Below are 24,507 nucleotides of genomic sequence, written 5' to 3' on the forward strand. Positions count from 1 at the left end.
CTCTGTCAAAAAATAAATAAAATCTTTAAAAAAAAAGGCAGGGGGGATAATTCTCATACACGACTGCTGACATTTTTTTTAATTGGTACGGTCACTTCAGCCACAGTTTATCTGAGACAACCTATCCAAAAGCAAAACAGCCATTGCAGTGCTCAGAGGCCATGAAGGTTAAGGGGTCCTCTCAGAAGAGAATTTGCTAAGGACGGTGCTTGGTATTCTGAACTTGCACTTGCAGACTATTTAACACAAGAAATTTCATTATTATTAAATACACTGGGGTTGGGGGAAGACTGTAGGATTTCAAATAAACTAATACTTCATTTTGTTATTAGATTTTTTTAATATTTTTTATTTATTTATTTGACAGAGAGACAGAGAGCACAAGTAGGCAGAGCGGCAGGCAGAGAGAGAGGAAGAAGCAGACTCCCCGCTGAGCAAGGAGCCTGATACAGGGCTCTATCCCAGGACCCTGGGATCCTGCATGACCTGAGCCAAAGGCAGCCACTTAACCAACTGAGCCACCCAGCCATCCCTTGTTATTAGATATTAAAGCTATTTCTTGTTTTTCACTTTTGCAGTGTTAAACACATATGTAAATAAATCCTTATCCACATGTCAAATATATTCCCAGAGGTACAATTTATAATCACAGGGTTTGAACATTTATTTTAAGGGTCTTTTGCAAATTGCCAAGTTGCTTCCTATATTTCTTAGAAAATAATAAACCCAAATTGACCTTTCCTTGATGGTTATAGGTCATTCTTATGGCCCTTAATTCATAATCTCTTTTATTACCTACTTTTTATTTATTCTTGGAGTGTAGCTCTCTAATAATTTGGTATTTTGTTACTTTAAATCTGCAGTGACCTAAAATATTAGGTAAAAATTTTTAATTATGCATAAATTGAGTCAAGACAATATGAAGGTCTCTTGAGACTGTAGAAACCTAAAGACATTTTTAGCAGTTTAGAGATCTGTTTTTCTATTTCTTAGTCTTGATTCTAATGATAGTGGACAAGTTTGACCTCCTTCTGTATAAATATTACTGTACTGTATTCAGTTTTAATACCATATATTATTGTTTCTAGGAAATACATTTTCCCCCCACATTTTAACAACTGTGAAATTAATATCTGTCCTGCAATTTCTGGAGTGTAATAGAAGAGTATGTTACAATTGATGGTATCTTAGGGGCGTCTGGGTGGCTCAGTCATTAAGCGTCTGTTTTCAGCTCAGGTCATGATCCCAGGGTCCTGGGATCGAGCCCCACATTGGACTCCCTGCTTGGCGGGAAGCCTACTTCTCCCTCTCCCACTCCCCCTGCTTCTGTTCCCTCTCTCGCTGTGTCTCTCCCTGTCAAATAAATAAATAAAATCTTAAAAAAAAATTGATGGTATCTTAGATTAGATGAAATATGGTATTAAGGTAAGCTATGATATCCCTTTAATGAAATATTATACAGTTTAAGATGATACTTATGTGAGAACTCTCCCAATATGTGAGAATATATTACAGTATTGATTACAAGTATGTCAAAAATTTTGAAGAAATAAGTCAACATTTAAGTGATGAGACTTCCCTTTGAGTATTTTAAAAATTATAAGCATATTGCTTTTGAAAAAAATTTTAAAGAAAAGTATGTAATAAATGCTTATTTTCTTTACTATTTATATCATTTGGCTCTCAGCTTTTACATTGTAGGCAAGTTAGGGTATAAATAAAGGACTTTCTTCAGGGACTCATTTTTTTCAACCTGAAATTGAGAAAATGTTCTAAAAATTCACAAAAAGTCAAAAGGGGATATTAATGTTAGTTTCACTAGAACTTTTTTTTTAAAGATTTTATTTATTCATTTGAGACAGACAGAGAGAGAGAACATGAGCAGGGGGAGAGGCAGAGGGAGAGGGAGAAGCAGACTCCCCGTTGAGTTGGGAGCCTGACATGGGGCTTGATCCCAGAACCCAGAGATCATGACCTGAGCCGAAGGTAGACGCTTAACCATCTGAGCCACCCAGACACCCCTTCACTAGAACTTTTTTACACTCCAGTTTAAGTTTTCTAAGAGGTAAGAAAAATAAGAGGAATTTTTCACTCAGGTACTATTTATGTAGCTTCATTGTTCCAAATTTATGACAGTCTATTAACTAGGAAGTTTCCACTACTGTTCCCTGTTACTAACAGTAACAAAATTGAGGCTGTTTACATTAATATTCTTATTTGCTCCAAAGATGCTCATTTTCCACTAAGATGTGCCCATTTATTTTGCACTTCAATGACAGTCTTCTCTCTCTCTCTCTCCCTCTTTCTTTCTTTGCTATTATAATCAGTTGGTTAGGTTTGTATTATAAAGCTAGGCACTAATAAAATAATGGCATTTGCACTCTTCTTTAAGAATCTTAGTTTTTTGAACACCTGGGTGGCTCAGTTGGTTAAGCATCCAACTCTTGATTCTGGCTCAGGTCATGATCTTAGGATGGTGGGATTGAGCCCTGCATCAGGCTCCCCGCTCTACAAGGAGTCTGCTTCTCTCCCTCGTTCTCTCCCTCAACCCCTCCCCACCCCCCAAATAAATAGATAATTAAAAAAAAAAAGAATCTTAGTTTTTTAGGAGATGGATGTTTTAGGAGTAGTCAATTCTTGGTGGTTCTACTACTTATTCTTTAGTTTGTGAATGATCTGTCACCTTTTTTTCTTCATCTCCCTTTTGCCTACGTAATAACTTTTGTAATCCTAATATAGAGTCAGCTAATAATGAAAAACAGGTACCCTTGGTCTTAAAAAAGAAAAGGTAATAGAGCTATTGGGTGAAATAAGGTCTTTTGAATGATTTGTAGTAAAATACCTACACGTTAAAACCAGACTAAATCTGGGCTTCACCACTCTATAGCTCTGTCATGCGTAGGTGGCTTAAGTCTCAAAACCTATTTCCTAATCAAACACCACCAGTGTCATAAGACTTAGGTGTTATATGAGATGTGCCCATTTTTTAACATAATACCTGGAGTGTGATGTGTGCGTGATGAATAGTAGTTGATATTATCTATTTTCATTTTTGGACATTTTTATCAAGTTACTGCTGTGCAAGGCACTTTGCTGTGTGTAGGAAGGGGCCAGAAAATAATAAACGTGCTCCTTGAAAGCAGGGATATTCAAGTATATTCATACAATGGGTTATCATTGATCATAGGCTTCTTGCCTATAAATTCATACCATAGAACTTATACAGTAAATACAGTATTTTGGTTTCTTATCTAAAAACTTTGGACTGTCACACTCTATAATACCATTTTATTTATAAAAATTTGAAGTGAAAGGAATCTAATTGCTTATTTCTAGAAATGCTATAAAAATTGTTTGTGGGCAGGCCTGTCAATAAACCTAAAGCATATGTAGCTGATAGTTTGAATTCTATTCCTCCACTTCATTGTCCACCTAGCTTTTATATTTACTATTTCTTTTACAGGAATGCCTTTTTTTTGATAAATGGAGGGGTGTATGTGTGCATGTTCTCAGAAAGTTTTATTCCAGCAGGAATAAATTTTTCCTGATTCCGTTAGTCTGGTTTGCCATCTGTGATTTTTCTGTACTTCTCTACTCTTTGGTTCCCACTTTTGTCTGCACATTTCCTTATTGTCCATCTCGGTAATTTTTGTAAACTATTTAAGTAATGATCTATGGTTGCCTTTATTCTTAACATTTTGGTCTATCCATTCTTATTTATTTATTTAACTTTTTTTTAAGTAGGCTCCACAACAAGCATGGAGCTCAGTGCAGAGCTTGAACTCATGACCCTGAAATCAAGACCTGAGCTGAAATCAAGAGTCGGATGCTTGACTAAGCCACCCAGGCGCACCCATTCTTCTTTTTTTAAATAGCAGTATGAAATATGTAGAACATAAAAAAATATTTATTCTTGAAACTCCTTTCTTCTTGGATTGGTTCATTTAGTAGGCCAGTAAAAGCAACAAGGACCCAGATGCAAAGTGGCCTGTTTGTTTTGATTAGCTCCCTACAAGGTCCCAAGTTGGCTGCACATCCCATGCAGGTGAACACATCCCAAGGGGAAAAAAGTGTTTCTCATGGCCTGTACCTTTTAAAAGAGCAAAGAAATTATTTCTACAAGCTTTCCAACAGACTTTGCCTTACCTCTTGTTGGTAAGAACATCATTATACGCTCATTTCCAAACCAGTTATTCTCAAAGAAACTAGAATTACCTTGATGGGCTTACCAAAATTGGAGCCAACTTAGGCTTTTCTTGGCAAGATAAAAATAGAAACTAGTTTGCATAGTCATCTGCTGCATGAACCATTCTAATGGAGTTGCTGGGTGGGTAGATTAAATAAAGTGAATAGGAACGTGTTTCACAAAATGATGTAGTACTGTACTCTATAAATACAAGGTAATGTTATTAGCTGGAATTCTACTTAATTTTATAACTTTTTGACTAACCATAACAATATCAAACAGATTTATGATGCCTTTTTCTAAGAAGGTAAACTGTGTACAAAATGAAGGATTAAGTGCTGCAGGATTTTATATGTAAATAATATTGTCCTGGAACCTTGGTATATAGCTCTTACATAACACCTCATACTTGCCCCCCCCAAAGCCCCCATTATTTCTGGAATAATGAAATTGCCGTATAGTGCATCAACCTGTAGCAATTTAGAGAGGACCTTGTAAAATGGAAGAAACAGAACTGGGCCTCTGGTGTTGTGATTTGCCACTGCAGTGTTCTGTAGCATGGAGGAGAGACTGCTGACTCATTAGATCAGATGGTTGCCTGTGCTAACTTTCTGGATTTTTCCCCTTCTACAGCAGGGTTTTGTTTTGTTTTTAATTTTTTACAAATATGGGTGGAAAACCCTACAATTTGTGACTATAGGAATCTTAATTGTAAATTGCATTTACTTTTTATCCTCAAAGTAGGAATCAAGTGAGTAAAAGCAAAGTTTATATATAATCATTGAGTTGATTTCTCTGAGTCAACTATGTATGCCACATTGTTTTAAAGCAAGCAGTTGTTTTTAAAGTAGGTATCATGCTTGGGGTGCCTGGGTGGCTCAGTTGTTAAGTGTCTGCCTTCGGCTCAGATCATGATCCCAGGGTCTTGGGATCGAGCCCCACTTTCGGCTCCCTGCTCTTCGGAAAGCCTGCTTCTTCCTCTCCCACTCCCCCTGCTTGTGTTCCCTCTCTTGCTATGTCTCTCTCTGTCAAATAAATAAATAAATAAATAAAAGTGGGTATCGTGCTTTTTTTTAAATGATGGAAAGCAACAGGAATAGGTGTATATTGTAATAGGAAGGAGTTATTAATAGCATATAAAACTTAATGTAGCATGAAATCATATGTTATTTTGGATATTATGAAGATTTGGAATAAGATTAACTTTCAGTGTAATGTGACTTTGCAATATAATTTGCTTATTTCAAGTTAAAATGATGGGATGTTGTTGTCTTATACATCTTTTTTTTTTTTAAAGATTTCATTTATTTATTTGACAGAGAGAGACACAGTGAGAGAGAGAACATAAGCAGGGGGAGTGGGAGAGGGAGAAGCAGGCTTCCCGCAGAGCAGGGAGCCCGATGCAGGGCTCCATCCCAGAACCCTGGGACCATGACCTGAGCCGAAGGCAGATGCTTTAATGACTGAGCCACCCAGGCGCGCCCTGTCTTACACATCTTTAAAAGCCTATGCGCCTGGGTGGCTCAGATGGTTAAGCGTCTGCCTTCGGCTCAGGTCATGATCCCAGGGTCCTGGGATTGAGTCCCGCATCGGGCTCCCTGCTCAGCAGGGAGTCTGCTTCTCCCTTTGCCTCTGCCTCTCCCCCTGCTTGTTCTCTCTCTGTCTCTCTCGCAAATGAATAAATAAAATCTTTAAAAAAAAAAGCCTATGCTTTTTCACATAGAGGCGTAAGCATTAAATAATGAAACAGAAGAGTTTAGTGTGGAGTATTTTTATTTTCACTATTTTCATAGATAGCAATGAAGGGTGATTAATGGATACAAAGTAGTAGTATGTTGTATGACTGTGCTTAGCAAACTGCCAAACGCTTAGCCCTATTCGGTGATTAAGTCAATATAAGTCTGTCTAATGAATAATTTTTATTTTATTTGTGAAAAGGAAGCAATTTCATATTTATCTCTTAAAACAGATATTGTATATTAATAGAGTGCAAAACTTGATTGGATTAAGAGAATGTACAAGAGCATACAAAGAAATTTTTCTGGGGGTGCCTGGGTGTCTCAGTTGGTTAAGTATCCAACTCTTGATTCAGCTCCGGTCATGATCTCAGGGTCTTAAGATGGAGCTCTGCTTCAGGCTCAGTGCTGAACATGGAGCCTGCTTAAGATTCTCTCTCTCCCTCTCTCTGTATGCCTCCCCCGCCCCCTGCTTGCTCACTCAGAGAGAGAGAGAAAGCGTGTGCATTCTCTCTCTCTCAAAAAAAATAACTTTCCCTGCTTACAGTAGAAAGCTATAATATCCTGTTCTCTGTCAAGATTGGGAGGAGATAGAGGGATATTTATTCACTGTTTACTTGTTTTTCTCCTACTGGGGTGCTTTGGTGAAAAAGCTTTAGAAGTACAATGGGAATCCTTATCTCAGTGCGGTGGGAATTGAAAATTTAATGTTCAAAAAGCTTATTACCTTGGACCAGTCCATGGAAGTTTCTCAAAGTGTTTAAGTGTTAAGAAGCTAGAGCTAAAAACTTATGGACCTGGAAAACATATTTTCTAACTCTATCAGAAAAAGTTCTTTAGAAGTTAAATAAACTCTTAATTGGGACTTCTTTTCCTATAACTACTGATGATGGGTTCTAAGTTTTACGTTGAAGGACAAAAAGCAAGTTCTGGAAGAAACTAAGGCTTTGGTTGTATGGGGACCTGACATCTATGTCAGTTGCTTGACTTAGCCCAAGCATTGTCCTAAGTGCCCTACTTTCTAAAGCCACTTTTATACAAAAGTGATTTTCCTCCTTTGCAGAATAACTAGTTACAAGATAACTAACAGGCCAAAGATCGTTGTGGTTCAAGTGAGAGTCTAAGTTTTAGTTATCCAGGGAGTAATTATTCACTTTCTTCATTATTTGAGCATTTTGGGTTCTCTGGAATCAGATGCCAAGAAAGAGTATTGTATAAGATGTTCATTAGGAGTAAACACATGTGAAAGGAAGGGGGCAGACGCCTAATTGGGCAGAGAAGTTGAAATCCAGTTCAAGCCTGGAAAAGCCTTAGCTGACCCTCTGGGGAGATCTGGAGTGAGTATTACTTGTGAGAGTATCCCACATCCGGTTGACATGGCTGGGTCTTTATACCTCCGCTTTGCTTGGTCACCAGGTGCAGGTGGCCGGCGAAGGATGTGAGCTCTCTGCATCTGAGGCCAACCCTGAAGGAGTGATAGCTGCTGGCTGTCCGCAGACAATACTCCCTGTCCTTTTTTGAAGGAGAATCTGGATGCTGCATCTCCCTGTCTAATTTGATAACACTGTTGCCTGGAGGCAGAGACTGTTGTCCTTCCTACCATATAGGATTGTTTAGATGCAAACGATAGAAATCAGCCTAGTTAATTGAGGCAGTGAGTGCAGGGCTTTGGGAGCATTGGCATTGGAGTCAGACTGCTGAGGTTCAAATCCTACCTGTAAAGCGTGCCAATTTTGGGATCTTGGGCAAAGTTACTTAAATCTCCATTCCTTGGGTTTCCCATTTGTAAAATGGAAGTGGTATTAGTGGGTATGAAGTTATTAAGTAACTATTCACTGAGTGCTTATTTTCTTTGCCCAGGCACTGTTTTCTTTGTCCTCATGAAACTTGCACTGTAGGTAGTGACACAGGTAATAAAAAAGTGAATTAAAAAGAAAAATTATATTCTTTCAGGTAGTTGCTGTGAAGAAAAGCAGGGTAAGAGCATTGAGGATGACAATGGGAGCAGGGGGACTATTTCTGGGATTGAGGAAACACTTTCCAGGCAGGTGCACAGCAAGCAGAAAGGTCTGAGTTGCTGGAGCCAAGATTAAAATTTAACTGTGTTAAAACATCAAAATGGACAAAAGTCCTGGGAATTCCTGCATTTTACATTTTAAAAACTCATGTTTTCATAATTTTCTTACTTTGTCCTGAAAGATGTATTAAGAGCTGTTTTGGGGATGTATTTGCAACCACTTCTCTTCATGTAACACAATGGAGTAGAAAAAGCTAAGTTTCACATAATCATTATCATATATTTCTCCTCTTAACATTGACTTTTTAAAAAGTAGAATCATCTTGATTTGCTATAAAAGAATATTAATCAGATGAATGCAGGTTTGTGGATCTGGTGAAAGCATCTCTAAATTTATAGAATTATTATTTAGGCTCTTAATTCTCTTACTAGTTTGATGTCACTGTAATGTCTGCTGTCTTTGGCATAAATTAAATAATATATGCCTAAAAATAATACAGTTAAACTATAGAATCATTAGTTTCTGTGGTGGCTAGAATTACTCAGCTGAGTGATAAACCCGCAAGGCAGCTGAGTCATGAATAACCCCTTTGATTTCCACTAATCATTGCTCATACATTTGGAGGTTCTCACTGTTGTTTTAAAGGGAACGTATATAAATACTTATTTTAATAAAAAATCAGAACAGATACCTGTATTGCCTCACGAACTCTCTCCATAATACTTTCATGAACCCTGGAAGATTTGAATCATTTATGAAGAAGCTCTACTGACTCATGTCTCCTTGTTTGTCCTTCAAGACTCTGCTTACCCTTTTCTAAGTCATTCCTGTCCTGCCCAAGTCCAGGTTTGATGCCTTTGCTTTATGCTCTTCCAAATCAGCCTGACAGCTCCTATGAGAGCACATGTGTCTCTTGTTGTAACTACCTGTTTACCTTTATATCCCACCAGGCCAGAAGTTCCCTGGGGAAGAGATGGTGTCTTATTACTCCATTATATTTTATATTTTCAACCTGTAACACATAGCACACTTCAGTTCTTACTTGCATAACATTTAGAATGCTATTTTTTATTTTATTTGCTCCCCTTTAAAAGAAACATTGAGGAGCACCTGGGTGCTCGATTGGTTGAGCAGCTGACTCTTGATTTTGGCTCATGTGATCCTCTGGGTCGGGTCATGGGATCAGGCTCCACGCTCAGCACAGAGTCTGCTTGTCCCTCTCCCACTGCTCCCCACCCCACCCCCGCTCACGTGCGCGCTCCCAGATAAACAGAATCTTTAAAAATAAATACGGGCGCCTGGGTGGCTCAGTTGGTTGAGCAGCTGCCTTCGACTCAGGTCCTGATCCCGGAGTCCCGGGATCGAGCCCCGCGGCGGGCTCCCTGCTCGGTGGGGAGTCTGCTTCTCCCTCTGACCCTCCCCCCTCTCATGTGCTTGCTCTCTCTCATTCTTGCTCTCTCAAATGAATAAATAAATAAATCTTTAAAAAAATAAATAAATAAAACAAACATTGATATTTTGAAATCCTTCCAGAAAAGAGTAGCCTCCGGAGAGAAAGATCTGAAAAATTTTTTTGAGAGTTAAAGGCACTACAGAGAATTTCCTTGGGAGAGGGACATCCTCTGTGTGGCTACAGTGGTTGGAAGAAATAGGGCCAGAGGGTAGAAGCAATGGGGAAGTAGATTTATGTGGGATATAAGACCCTAGGAGGAGATTTTTTAAAAACAAAATGGCTTTTTCAGCATTGAAGCCCTGCTTAAATAGTGGTATTACTGGTGAAATTCTTGTAAGCATTTTACATTTCACAAGGAACATTCAGCAAATTTGTAATTCAGTCACAACTGTGGGGTAGGTATTAGCATTATTACTTTTCAAATGAAGATACAAAGAGATTTTGATTTGTCCAGATCCTCCTGCAGCATGTCACTGGTAGAACCAGGGTGTCTACAGTCTGCTGACTCAAAATTTCATGCTATTTCCACTTTAATAGGCAGGTGACCATGTATCATGCATGCTATGTAGGAAATATCCGTATTTGAGGAAGAAGTTAGACTGTGATTATCACATTGTCTTCTGACTTTGAAAATCTTTTTCTGAAGATTAAAATTTGACCTCATTTGTTTGTTCACTATTTCTTTGAAGACTTTGTCCAGCCCATTTCCCAAATAAATGTTTGTCATTAAACTTTGTTTTTTTCTTGTTATCTAAGTGGTTTCTAGAAAAATTTGTTCTTTTTATATTCCAGTCTTTTGGAATAGCTGCTTACTTAACAGTCCCTTTTTCTGCATCTTAAGGAAGCTGGAAAATCCTAGTAAACCAATTTCCCCTTTTCTTTACTTCCTCCCTCAACTGCCCTTCTTCCAATTTAATTTTCCTATTGAGAACACAAAAATCTTTGTCTCTTTTATTGTGACACTTGTGACTGTGGTATCTGGTTTATTTTTTTCTTTCTAATTCAGTTCCATTGTTTTCAGTGGATGTCAGTATACCCTACCCTTTATCAATAAATGACCAGCCTTGATAGTCTCTACCTTTCGATGCCATGTTTAAGTTCTTGGTACTTTTCTTGACCCTTTGACCGTATGCTTCTCACTTGCAAGTCTCCTGTATCTCCATGTGGTTTTCATCTTTGTTTTCACTCATACTTGTTTCTTTAATCACTCAGTTTTTTCTTGTTAGCCTTATCCACCATTCCCCTTCTGAAGCCACAGAGTGTATCAAGCCAGAACTCCACTGTTAATGACTTCACTGCTACACTCTCCTCCCCAATTCTTTGGTATCTTGGTTAATGGATTACAAATTGTGCCCCATGGAGTATATGTTTCCGTAGTGATCCTTCAGTGGCTCCAGAAAGACAAAAACAGTACTCAACCCTGCTTGAATTAATCCCCAGGTCTCAAGGTTTGTTTTTCCTTTTTCTTTCTGTATTCTTTCTGTCTGGACTCAACTTAGATCAGCCTCAAAACTTACTTTCCACCTACCTGTTCCCCTTACCTCATCCATATTGGTCTGCACTTGTCCCACGTCTGAGTCAATTTCTCCTCTGCTCCGAGTGTGTTGTCATTTTGGAAGGCAGCTGTGCTCCACCACTATACTACTCATGCCCAGTGTGTTGTGATTTTGAACACTAAAGTCATTTTGCTTTATAGTACATTTGTTTAAAGCCAGTGAAAGCTCATTTTATTCACAGTCCTTATTCCCCAAGTTCCCTAAGTTCAACACAGTGCTTTTTCAAGGTAGGAGCTCAACAAACATTTAATAAATTGCATTCCATTGACACTCAAGCCATAACTATTTCCAGAGCTTTTCAACTTCTCATCTTGCCTGCATTCCCTCCCCTGCTTTAATCTGTTAGTTGAATTAAACATCATCCTTCTCATAACAGTTTCTCCTTGGTTGTTTCCTATTGTTTATAGGCTAAAGTCCACTTGGTATTCATTTCAAGACCCACACATTAGTCTATCTACCTTTGCATCCTTATTTTTCACTGTTGCCTTAATATAAGCCTTTTATTCCGGTCAGACTGGTCTCTTAACTGTTCCTGCAAATGTTATTTCCATTCTTTTGTTCTTGTTATTTCCCCCAACTGGAATGCCTTTGCTGTCCTCCTTTTTGTAGTTTATGCTAATTCTACCTGACCTTCAAGAAGTCTTCCCTAAACATTCTAATCTTTGTACTTTTAGTAAATAAGTGTATTATTTGGTACTCAGTTACATATTGATCTGTTACCCTTACTTTATGGTTGTTTGGGGACATTATTAGCTTTTTATATGCACATGTATTTTACCTCCCTTATTAAATTGCCAATAATTATTAAGTTAGACCAGCAATCAAAAATAAACTTTCTACTTTGGTATCTGCAACCAGTTTTCTCTTTGGACTTGAAGAGTTCATTCTTTGGGGTTTTTTGGGATTGCACACCCATAAATAAAAAAGTTGAACTGAATTTCTTAAACTGCTCTGTGTTCTGCTTTAAAAAAAAAGAAAAAGGAAAATTGCTTCCAAAAAAATGATAAATGATACATTAAAATTTTTATTGTAAGGTATAATTTGTCAGAAAAGTTATAAAGATAAGATATTGTAAGAAAAATTATAAAGATAGATAATACATTTAAAAATTTTTATTGTAAGATATAATTTGTCAGATGGTGAAAAGTAAAGCAGGGAAGGAGAGAGGTATGTTGCAATTTTAAATAGATGGCCAAAGAAGCGCCTCAGAGAAGGAAACATTTAGATCTGAAAGAGGGATAGGCATGGTTATCTGGGAGAAGAATATTCCAGGCAGGGGAACAAGTACAAAGATCCTGGGGCAGAATGTATATGTTTTTGAGAAATGGCAAAGAGTTCAGTATGTGTATCCATAATGATTAAGGGGAAGAGTAGCTGGAGAGGAGCTTAGAGTGGTAATGGCGGGGGGACAAGATGTTGTAGGGCTGGATAAGCCATTGGAAAGACTTCATGTTGTTTATTATGCTCCTTGGTATATTCTCTGGAATACTTTGCATAGGAATATGTAATTTTGAATTTTAATAACTGTAGACCATCCAGGAATGAGGTACTTTAACCAAATTTTAAGAATTTTATATTTACTCTGAAGAAGTGGTAATAGCTCAAGAATAGACTGATGATGAGAGTTGACTGCTTATGTCAGTTCTTTTGCTTTCGGGTTTGTAATTATAACTTTTTTTTTTTTAAACCATAGGTAAATTAACATGATGGATTTCTCCAAGCTACCCAAAATACTTGATGAAGATAAAGAAAGCACGTTTGGTTATGTGCATGGGGTCTCAGGACCTGGTAAGTAATATGTAATAATCTCAATAGTAAAGATTCCTAACTTCAATTAATGTCTTTTCAAGGTTTTTTGGGTAAAATACACAGGTTTCTGTTTACCCATATAAGTTCTATTTGTCCCTAAAAGATTTCATAGTTGCTATAAGAATGAGGTAATACCTCCATCATAAGAGCTTCTCTGGCATTCATTATCTTAATTGGATAATTATTGGGCACTAATTTGTGACATCCTATTTATTATGTAAATGTATAATTGGTGTTCAGAGTTTTAGATAGGTCTTGAATTTTTTTGTTAAATCTGGGGTAAAAAGGGTATATAAAGTTTATAGTTTTTAGTATGTAATACCTTACAGATAATGGGCATTCAGTAAGTATATGTTTATGTCATTTGAACTGAAATAATTTTTTTCAGAGCATTTCTCAACGATATCATCCTTGGCTCTTTGTATATTTAAATCCCTCTGAACGTTCATTTCAGATATTGCATAACTAGCTATCTGTGGGAAATAAGTTTTATGACGTGAGAGCAATGGAAAGCAGTTTAAAAACTTTGTTTATTCTGCCAAAACTTGGGGTATTGCATTTTAAATGATAAATCTCATTCTAGTATTCATTTTACTCCAACTGCAAGATATGATTCACAGTTTTCCATAGGTAAACCTGCTCATTGATTTATAATCCTTAGTGCCATGAATATTTTTCCTTATGTCTTTTTATAAACCTCATGCTATAGGCTTTTTTGTTTTAATCACAGTAGAGGTGATGACCTTTTTTTGGTGTTTATGCAAATGAAGTCAGTCAGTCACAGTGTTTATTTCTCCCTATGAAACTTCTGTAGCTTAGAACTTGGTGTTTGAACATGAACTCACTGGCAAAAATACATTTCACTGTTTTCAACCTCTTGCCATTCTGAGAAACAGTTTTCCCCTTGATGATCAGAAGGGTCTTTAGGAAAGTTGGACAACACTGAAGATTTTTTAGGGAAAAGACAAAAAAGAACACCATCAAAAGAGTTTAGGTAAAAATATTTTTCTGAAACCTGTAGTTAACTGCTCCTGGAACCTATTTATTATTCTTAACTACTTAACAAAATGATAGAGAAATGGCATACTTTGGGGCTTATGAAATATGATTTAAAATTTTAGGGGCACCTGAGTGGCTTAGTCACTTAAGTGTCGAACTCTTGATTCCGGCTTGGGTCATGATCTCAGGGTTGTGAGATTGAGCCCGGAGTCACGCTCCATGCGGGTGGGGAGCCTGCTTAAGAGTCTCTCTCTTCTGGGCGCCTGGGTGGCTGAGTTGCTTAAGTGACTTCCTTCGGCTCAGGTCATGATCCTGGCGTCCTGGGATCGAGTCCCACATCGGGCTTACCTTGCTCTGCGAGGAGCCTGCTTCTCCCTCTCCCTCTGCCTGCCACTCTCCCTGCTTGTGCTCACTCTCTGTCAAGTAAATAAATAAAATCTTAAAAAAAAAAAAAAGGGGGGGGGTGCCTGGGTGGCTCAGTTGGTTAAGCAACTGCCTTCGGCTCGGGTCATGATCCTGGAGTCCCGGGATCGAGTCCCACATCGGGCTCCCTGCTCAGCAGGGAGTCTGCCTCTCCCTCCGACCCTCTTCCCTCTCGTGCTTTCTATCTCTCATTCTCTCTCTCAAATAAATAAATAAAATTAAAAAAAAAATTCTCTCTTCCTCTCCCTTCCCCCCACTTAAAAAATAATAAAATAAAATTTTAGTTGTTTCTTTCATTTCAGTTCATCTTAATTATTCTTACATAGTAGGTATAGAGATAAATATTTATGAAATTGACAAATCTTCATTGTTCTAACCCAAGTTAATTAAATATTAATACTTTAATGGTTTCTGCTTGAATATTACCTAATACATAGTTCTAATTAATTGTATCAGAAGGCTAAATATTAAAAATACAGTTATTCCTACACATATCTGAAAATGTACAACTTTCTCTGCCTCCCAGAAAAATAACTTTTCTTCCTAGACAACATGATCTAAAATAGTAAGTAGAAATCCTGGTTCAGTATTTATAAGAAATAGGGATTCTTAATCAGGACTTCACCCAGTGGTGATGACTGATTATAAACATCCTTATGAAAGGATGAAACGTCTATGAAAAAAAAAAAGTATTATTGGGCGCCTGGGTGGCTCAGTTGGTTAAGCAACTGCCTTCGGCTCAGGTCATGAACCTGGAGTCCCGGGATCGAGTCCCATATCGGGCTCCCTGCTCAGCAGGGAGTCTGCTTCTCCCTCTGACCCTCTTCCCTCTTGTGCTCTCTGGCTCTCAGTCTCTCTCTCTCTCAAATAAATAAATAAATAAATAAATAAATAGATAAATAAATCTTTGAAAAAAAAAGTATTATTATTTTTTAAAGATTTATGTTTTAGGTAATCTCTACACCCAACGTGGGGCTCGAACTCACAACCCCAAGATAAGGAGCTGCATGCTCTGCCAACTGAGCCAGGTGCCCCTGAAAAAAATTTTTTAGATGCATATGTGAGTTTTTCTAGGAAGAGCTGTCATTAGTTTATCAAAGGGGTCCTTGTCCCAGAAGAGTTTTAAGAACCACTAATATGAAGTGTTAGAAATGAAAATAAAGATGTTATTTTAAATATTATTTCTCAAAGGAATGGTGACAGCACAGCAAACTGATAATTGTGTGGCATTCTGCCATGCTACTAGCTAAAGCTCTTGTGCCAGTTTTAGTTTAAAAAATTTTTTATTGTTCCCAAATCCATCATTCCATGTTTTATAGCAACTTGGGTTGATCAAAATGTGTCTCAGTGCTGCTAGGTAAGATTTTACCATATAGAACTTCAGACTTTTTGAAAATAATTTTCATACGTATTATGTAAATGAAATGAATAAGCTTTAGCCTAACAAATTTATTTTGTTTACCTGTATATCATATGCTAAAAATGCATATTTTTGTGAAACTGTATGTATGTTTCTTAGCGGGTATTTTATTTTTCTTAATATGTGAGAGAGATGTATTATTGGATTAATCAGATATTTTAATTATCTGTAACTATTCACAGAATCTTAAGTTTCCAAATACTCATCTGTTCTTTTCAGTGGTTACAGCCTGTGACATGGCAGGTGCAGCCATGTATGAGCTGGTGAGAGTGGGCCACAGTGAGCTGGTTGGAGAGATTATCCGATTGGAGGGTGACATGGCTACTATCCAGGTGTATGAAGAAACTTGTATCCTTTCTTGGTTCAATTTCTTGCCACTTTGTACAAGTCAGAATTTAAGGATTTATGGCAAAGGTGGAAGCAGCAACAACCAATAGTATCAAAAGCATGAAATGTTGGTGTTATGAAGAAACCTGATGTACAAAGGAATTTCAGGAAAGATACTAGGAATTAATGATCTTATTTGAAGAAATTAGTATTATCTTCTGAACTTTCATTGCTCTTACTATTTTGGTAGTTCACAAACTTTAGGGGAAACCAATTACAATTTTTTTTCTTTTTTTTTTAATTTAATTTTATTATGTTAATCACCATACATTACATCATTAGTTTTTTGATGTAGTGTTCCATGATTCATTGTTTGTGTATAACACCTAGTGCTCTATTCAGTACGTGCCCTCTTTAGTACCCATCACCAGGCTAACCCATCCTCCCCCCCCCCTCCCCTCTAGAACCCTCAGTTTGTTTTTCAGAATCCATCGTCTCTCATGGTTTGTCTCCCCCTCCGATTTCCCCCGCTTCATTTTTCCCTTCCTGCAATCTTCTTTTTTTTTTTTTTTTTTTAACATATAATGTATTATTTGTTTCAGAGGTACAGGTCTGTGATTCATCAGTCTTACACGATTCACAGCACTCACCATAGAACATACCCTCCCCAGTGTCTATCACCCAGCCACCCCATCCCTCCCACCCCCCACCACTCCAGCAATCCTCAGTTCCTGAGATTAAGAATTCCTCATATCAGTGAGGTCATATGATACATGTCTTTCTCTGATTGACTTATTTCATTCAGCATAATACCCTCCAGTTTCATTTTTCTTAAGAGTGACACACGCTGTAGAGGAAAGCATAAACAGAATAACAACATTGATTTATATGGTTAAAATTCCATTTAAAATAGAAAATTCAGGGCGCCTGGGTGGCTCAGTCGTTAAGCGTCTGCCTTCGGCTCAGGTCATGATCCCAGGGTCCTGGGATCAAGCCCCACATCGGGCTCCCTGCTCTGTGGGAAGCCTGCTTCTCCCTCTCCCGCTCCCCCTGCTTGTGTTCCTGCTCTTGCTATGTCTCTCTCTGTCAAATAAATAAATAAAATCTTTAAAAAAAAATCATATTAAAATAGAAAATTCATAGATCAGTCACTACTCTTTATCCTAATAAATAATGCTGGGTGACATGTTACATTATAGCTTTAGTACTAGGGAATCTTTACTACATGTTTGATTATCATACTTTTGGCTTTTAAACATAGTATTTATTTTCAGTTTTCTATGAAAAAGAGGTAACGTGTTAGGCTTTGTGAAGAGGAACCACTTTTTTTTAACTTCACTTATATGTTTTGCTTAAATTGATTCTCAAGATCAGCATTAATTCTTATTTATTATTATTTTTTAAAATTTTTTATTGAAGTAGAGTTGACATACAATATTATATTAATTTCAGGTGTATAACATAGGGATTTGACAATTATATGCTTTATGAAATGCTCACTATGGTAAGTGTAGTTCCCATCTGTTACCAGACAAAGTCATTACAGTATTATTGACTGTATTCCCCATGACTAATTTATTTTATAACTAGAAGTTTGTACCTCTTAATATCCTTCACCTATTTCACCCATCCACCCAACCTTTGCCCCTCTGGCAACCACTAGGTTGTTCTCTGTATTTAATGAATCTGTCTCTGTTTTTGTTTGTTCATTTGTTTTGTTTTCTAGATTCCACACGTAAGTGAGATTATATGGTATTTGTTTTTCTCTATATTCCTCTGTCTCACTTATTTCACGGACCTTCTAGGTCCACCCATGTTGTCGCTAATGGTAAGATTTTGGGTTTTTTTGTGGCTGAGTAATATTTTATTGTGTAATATAACGTGTATACGTATATAAAACACAATATATTCTCTCTATATACATATGCCACAATATTCTGTACACACACATGCTACATTGTCTTTTTCCATTAATCTATCAGTTGATACTTAGGTTACTTACATATCTTGGCTATTGTAAATAATGTTGCTGTAAATATGGGAGCAGCATTAGTTCTTTGGCTATTTAATTAAGTTTTACTTTAAACAACTTTTTGCCATAATAAAATATTTTTTCAGGTAACTGCTCTCTCTGTGCGAGTACTAGGGTGCTAAATCAAAATAAAATCATCTGAAAATTTAAATAAAATTAGAGGTCTTTGTAGCTATGAAATCATGACTAATTAAAAGGATTTTTTAAGGGTTTTTTTCCTCATGTTAGCTTTATCTTTCAATCTTTTATGTGGTTTGAAGGCTTAAATTTTAAAAAAATGAACATGTATACAATGACAACCCTCTCCACCATTGTCATTCTATATCTGGCCAATTTCCAAAAAACACATGCATGCATGCGGCCATTTTTATTAATTCCTTTTATTGTATATCCTTCTAGTTTGTTAATTCCATATATGAACCAATATAAATATGGTATTTTTCTAACCTTTTACTTAAAAATATATGTATTGTGGAAGATGGATAGGTATGTGATAAAGTATAGGAAAATATTAATGGTAAGATCTAACTGGTAGATAGAAGAATTCACTGTAAAATTCTTTCAACTTTGCTCTAGGTTTGAAAAGTTTCATATTGGAAATTAAAATATGTTTTGGAGATCTTTCTAGAGCAATTCATTGAATCTCCTATTTTTTTTTTTTTACAGCTACATAGAATTCCATCATACAAATATACCATAATCTGTTAATCTCTTTAATGATAGAAATTTTGGTTGTGTCTAGTCTATATATATTATAAACAGTGTTATAGTGTAACTATAGTGTGAATTCACGGAAGTTGGATTCTTGGGTCAAGGTTTATGCACTTTAAATTTTGATAGATTTTGCTGAGTTGCTGTCAGTAAAAGTTGTACTGATTTTACTCCTGTCAACGAGTATGTGAGAGCAACATGGTTTCAGTGTGCTTATTTGCAGGTTTTATTCTTTTCCTTTTCAAAACCACTTCTTAATTCTTAAGATTTTAAGGTTTTGCCCATGTACTAATATCCTTTCTAGGGGACTGATATTCCTCAGTAGTATACTTGAAACAATGTATTAACAGTGTATTGCTTCTGCTTTTAGCTCTGTGGTTCCCAAACTGTGCAGAAGGCACACTGGGCAGCTGCTACAAACTCATTTGATGTGCCAGGATATTTAAAATTTTTGAGGTTAACACAGGAATATTAGACATGTTGTCAGACATCATGTGAACCAGTAGCTTCAGTTAATAGACACTTTCAGTATTCAGTCGCACTATGTTCTTGTCAATGATGTCATATCTTTGCAAAGCTGAGTGTTTGGTGATTGTTAAGCTAAAAAGCAGGTATCATACAAAAATAAATGTGGAGCAGGCGTTCAGTCTGATTCTAAGGTTTGAAAATTTTACAGTGCCCATTAGACATTTACATCCCGTTGGAGGAACTGATGTTATTTAAAAATGAAATTAAAATACTATTTTTTTCTTTCGATCTCTATATTTTTTTCTTAAAGTGACAGTTGTTAGGACATACGTATTTATTAAGTTGGTTGGATAGAACTACTTAATAAATGGAATTATTAAATATATCTTTTGTCATAGGTCACTGTGAAACAGTTACTGAAACACTGAGGATGTTGCAAACTAAGAAAGTTTGAGAATTTCTGTTTTAGCTTCTTAAGTAGCATTTCCTGTTCAGCTGTGGTATTTCCTTCTTATAGTGTCTCTAAACTTTCATAGTGAGTTTTCCTCAACTACTGTTTCTAGCTGGTGTATCTGTTGGAGATCCGGTACTCCGCACTGGTAAACCCCTCTCAGTAGAGCTCGGGCCTGGCATCATGGGCGCCATTTTTGATGGTATTCAGAGACCTTTGTCAGATATCAGCAGTCAGACTCAAAGTATCTACATTCCCAGAGGAGTAAATGTGTCTGCTCTTAGCAGAGATGTCAAATGGGATTTTACACCTTGCAAAAACCTACGGGTATGTCTTTATAACCAAGATTTCTAAAGTGGTGAAAGAATGTGAAATGGATGTTTAGTGAACTATTTTGTACTTTAGTCAAATAAAAATAGACCACAGAAGCATAGTTTAAAATTTTCTTTAAATCTACTAGAAGAATTATAGAACCAATAATGTTTTATTGATGAGTGAGGCAAATGATTTAAATAATAGCAGCAGCAGGGATGAATCTACTTGGCATTTATTTAAACATTGAACAGCTTGATGCTTATTTGAACATTAAACAGCAAATGCATTTGTTCTCTAGGTTGGTAGTCACATCACTGGTGGAGATATTTATGGAATTGTCAACGAGAACTCACTCATCAAACACAAAATCATGTTACCCCCACGAAACAGAGGAACTGTAACTTACATTGCTCCACCTGGAAATTATGATACCTCAGTAAGTATTGTATAAGTTTTATCTCATAGTGTGGCCCTACCTGATAATTGTCCCATTTTAGTGTCCTATATAGTCATAGAATTGATCCTTAATGTGTAGGTTTTAAATCACTCCCATAATTTTTTTTTACCATGATGATTTAATTCGCTTATCTTTTGTAAAATGATTACCACAGTAGGGTTAGTTAACACTTTGTGTACTTAATTTTTGTGTCTGTGTGGTGAGAACATTTAAGATCCACTCTTTTAGCAACTTTCAAGTATATAATACAAACTGTTAACTACAGTCATCATGTACGTTAGATTCCCTTATTCACTTTCTTTCAAGTTTTTGTTTAAATTCCTCTTGGTTAACATACAGTGCAATATTAGTTTCAGGTGTAGAATTTAGTGATTTATCAGTTACATATAACATCCAGCGCTCATCACAAGTGGCCGCTTTAATACCCATCATCCATTTAGCCCATCCCCCACCCATCTCCTCTCCAGTAACTCTCAGTTTGTTCTCTACAGTTAAAAGTCTGTTTTATGGTTGCCTCCCTTTTTTTTCCCCCCTGTGTTCATCTGTTTTTCTTAAATTTCACATACGAGTGAAATCCTATGGTGTTTGTCTTTCTCTGACTGACTTATTTCACTTTTAGCATAATACTCTCTAGCTTCATCCACGTTGTTGCAGATGGCAAGATTTCATTCTTTTTTTATGGCTGAGTAATAATCCATTGTAGATATATACCACCTCTTCTTTATCCATTCATCAGTGGATGGATATTTGGACTCTTTCCATAATTTGACTATTGTTGATAATGCTGCTATAAACATCGGCATGCATGTGCCCCTTTGAATCAGTATTTTTGTATCTTTTGGGTAATGACCTAGTAGTGCAATTGCTGGGTCGTAGGGTAGTTCTATTTTTAACTTTTTGAGGAACCACCATACTGTTTTCCAGAGTAGCTGCACCAGTTTGCATTCCCACCAACAGTGCAAGAGGGCTCCCCTTTCTCCACATCCTTGCCAGCACCTGTTGTTTCCTGTAAATAATTCCTATAATTATTTTTTTAAGATTTTTTTTATGATTTTATTTTTAAACTTGGGCTTGGGAATACAAAAAGCAGAACATATTGAGTTGTTTGCTTTTTTTTTTTTAAGGGAAAGCAATATGTAGTATAACATTTTCCTACCTTCTTAACTTAATGCTACATTACTTAAAGCCTTCATTCTTTAGGCATAGAATAGACTTACTTTGATTTTAACTGTCAGTCTGTATTTACGTAATAAATTGTGTGACAGATTATATGAATTCTAACTCTGGATGAGCTATTTAAAACTTAGTCCTTTAATGGTATTGATAGTCACATTATATCAAATACAGTAGACTCATAATAGTCTTTGTGGGTATGAAGATAACTTTATTGAGAAGACCATTGTGACAAATAATCTGTTCCCAACAAAATGTGATAAAAGAATACTTTTCTAATCATTTCACAAGAGTAAGTCTGTTCTCTACAAAATATAGAGAACAAAAGAGTTAAGATTGGGATTCTGGGCAGTCAGCCAGCCTGACTCACTAGCTTAGAGACTCACACACTCCTACATGGAAGAAACACTCTGAGGTAGATAATTCAAATTCACATATCAACAAAGTTACTGATTTCTTTAGGTCTGGGGATGTTGGGGTTGTTTGTGAATAGTTGAAACCATCCCAGTGTTCATAAATGTTAGAGTATTACTCACCTTTTTGCTTTTGTAAATATTTAATATTTTAACTTTATTAAGTATTTCAGTGTTCATAATAGGTAAGTATTTTAATTAAATCAGTGTAAGAGCATTGTAATAAAGTAAACAAAAGAAAGAATACAAAGTAAATTATGAAAGTTTTCATTTCTCCCCATTTCATTTCTATATCTTTTAAGACTTGTCCCTGTGCATATCCATATCATTTATTTAACTATTCCTCTGTTAATTGAAATACCTCTTTCTCAAAAACGCCTATTTTTTAATTCTTGAAACAGTAATAAGTGTACCTGGGGAAAAAAAAAGAATTCTCTATAAAGATTTGCAATAAGAAATACAAATCTCCTTCCCCACTTCCACATACCACCTCTCCACCTCAAGAGGAATCTGGGATTACTTTGATTTTGGAGGAAGGAATGTTCATAAATTTGACTGTACTTAATATCCTGCTGTATTTTTATAGGATGTTGTCTTGGAGCTTGAATTTGAAGGTATAAAGGAAAAGTTTAGCATGGTCCAAGTATGGCCTGTACGTCAAGTTCGGCCTGTCACTGAGAAGCTGCCGGCTAATCATCCCTTGTTGACTGGCCAGAGGGTCCTTGATGCCCTTTTTCCGTAAGTTTGAGCTGTGTCCTGTGGTTTTTCCTCAGAGGATTATATGTGCTTATTGTTTCACTGCTTTATAGATAAAGATTTAATGTGCTAATCCTATAATAAATTTTATCTAGAGAAATAGTGAACTAGATAAATATATTCATATATTGCCAATGCCTATTATAGAGTCAAATCATTGAAAATTTATTGTTTCACAGTTGCAAAAGGAAAGGTTTTTTTTCTAAAACTTTCTGAAAAAATAAAATTTCCAGAAGAAAATCTGTGCCCAAAGATATAACTATCTTTATTAAGTTATCCTGGAATTAGTTGATTGGTATCACTATAAGTTGATGGTTTCTAAAATCAGCGGAGCTGTCCATGCTGCCCAGGACTCTGTTAATTTATAGTCTGCTCTTTGCCATTTTCTTTGACTGCTTAAAACCTCTTTAATTCTCAGGCTTCACCATACCCTGCTTTACTTTCAACAAATGACTTCATCATTCAATTCACAGAAAAGACTGAAGCCATGACACAGTAACTCCTTCAACCTTGATCACCGACCCACATACGTCCCATTGACCCTTGAAACCTACTCTCTGAGCTGTTCTCGCTATTTCTCATGACTTATTAGTCAGCACTTCCTGTTTCCATATCCTTCAGTATCTAGCTTAAGCTTACTAGATTGTCAATTTTCTGCATATTTGTCGGTATACTAAATTTTCTTGTTCCTTTGTTTTTGTTACACCCACCCAGCAAAATCCCAACCGTGAATCAGTCCAGAAGGGGATACCCTTCTTCCAGATCTACACACAGGCTGCTGAGAAAATCAAATAATCAGTGCAAGTTAGTACCTCACTGCTGGGTCGCAGTCCTGCATTTCCCTGTTTACCATTCTCCTCCTCTCCTCAGCAGCTGTTTCAGACATCTGCACCTGCCTCAAGGCCCCAGCTCCATTCTTCCTTCTTTGGCCGTAAATGATCATGCTAGAGCCCTCACAGAGAAGTTAGAGGTCATCACATTTGAAACTCCTTCAGTTAATGTACACTTCCATCCGTTCCTCCTTCTTTCCTCTTTCTGGAGTATATCCCACCTCATGTCTCCTCTGGGACCTCACTTGAGATTATCTCCCTTTAGATAAGCTTCAAGGTTATCTTCCCTTTATCTCCCATCTAATGAAAAAATACCTACCCTCCATCCTTTCCCCTTTCTACCTTCCACTACTTGTCTCCTCATCTTCATAGCCAGACCTCTTGAAAAATTAAATTGGCCATCTCCACTTTTCCCACTCTCACAACTACTCTCACTAACATCATCATTCACTCCCATACTGATAATTCAATAAATAAGTTTTAGTGTTTCCTTAATTGCTACAACTTTGGATATTGCTTTCTACTCCTTCCTCCTTCAAATACCCTCTTTCTTTGTTTTTCCTATTAGCTTCTGTCCACAAATTCTTATTCTCCATCTCAGGTCCCTTCTCCCTTAATTTTGATATTTCTTAAGAGGTTTTTCACTCTCATGACAAATATTAAAATTTTTTTAAAAGATTTTATTTATTTGACAGAGAGAGACATAGCAGGAGAGGGAACACAAGCAGGGGGAGTGGGAGAGGGAGAAGCAGGCTTCCGCAGAGCAGGGAGCCCGATGCAGGGATCGATCCCAGGACCCCAGGATCATGACCTGAGCTGAAGGCAGACGCTTAACGACTGAGCCACCCAGGTGCCCCTTAAATATTAAATATTAAAATGATGACTTTCAAATCTGTATTTTCCTCCCAGATCTCATGTGAGTTCCAGACTCACATGTTCACTTCTGTTCATACCTCTCCTTTTGAATGCCTTAG

The 24,507-nt window shown here is 36.7% G+C and overlaps 1 protein-coding gene across 3 annotated transcripts in view; it reads left to right on the forward strand.

The window, feature by feature from the left end:
• ATP6V1A (ATPase H+ transporting V1 subunit A) overlaps window positions 1–24,507 on the forward strand; it is a 58,730-nt gene that overhangs the window by 15,476 nt on the left and 18,747 nt on the right. For all 3 annotated transcript variants that reach the window (XM_025874485.2, XM_073893486.1, XM_073893491.1), the window contains exons 2-6: window positions 12,643–12,737; window positions 15,820–15,948; window positions 19,702–19,916; window positions 20,203–20,340; window positions 22,534–22,685. In XM_025874485.2, coding sequence (XP_025730270.1) covers window positions 12,653–12,737; window positions 15,820–15,948; window positions 19,702–19,916; window positions 20,203–20,340; window positions 22,534–22,685 — 719 coding nt within the window. In that variant the 5' untranslated portion in view covers window positions 12,643–12,652. The remainder of the gene's footprint in view (window positions 1–12,642; window positions 12,738–15,819; window positions 15,949–19,701; window positions 19,917–20,202; window positions 20,341–22,533; window positions 22,686–24,507) is intronic.

This window comes from Callorhinus ursinus, unplaced genomic scaffold (assembly GCF_003265705.2).
Source record: "Callorhinus ursinus isolate GAN/ISIS: 27379988/994484 unplaced genomic scaffold, GSC_fseal_2.0 scaffold1, whole genome shotgun sequence".
Classification (NCBI taxonomy): Eukaryota; Metazoa; Chordata; class Mammalia; order Carnivora; family Otariidae; genus Callorhinus; species Callorhinus ursinus.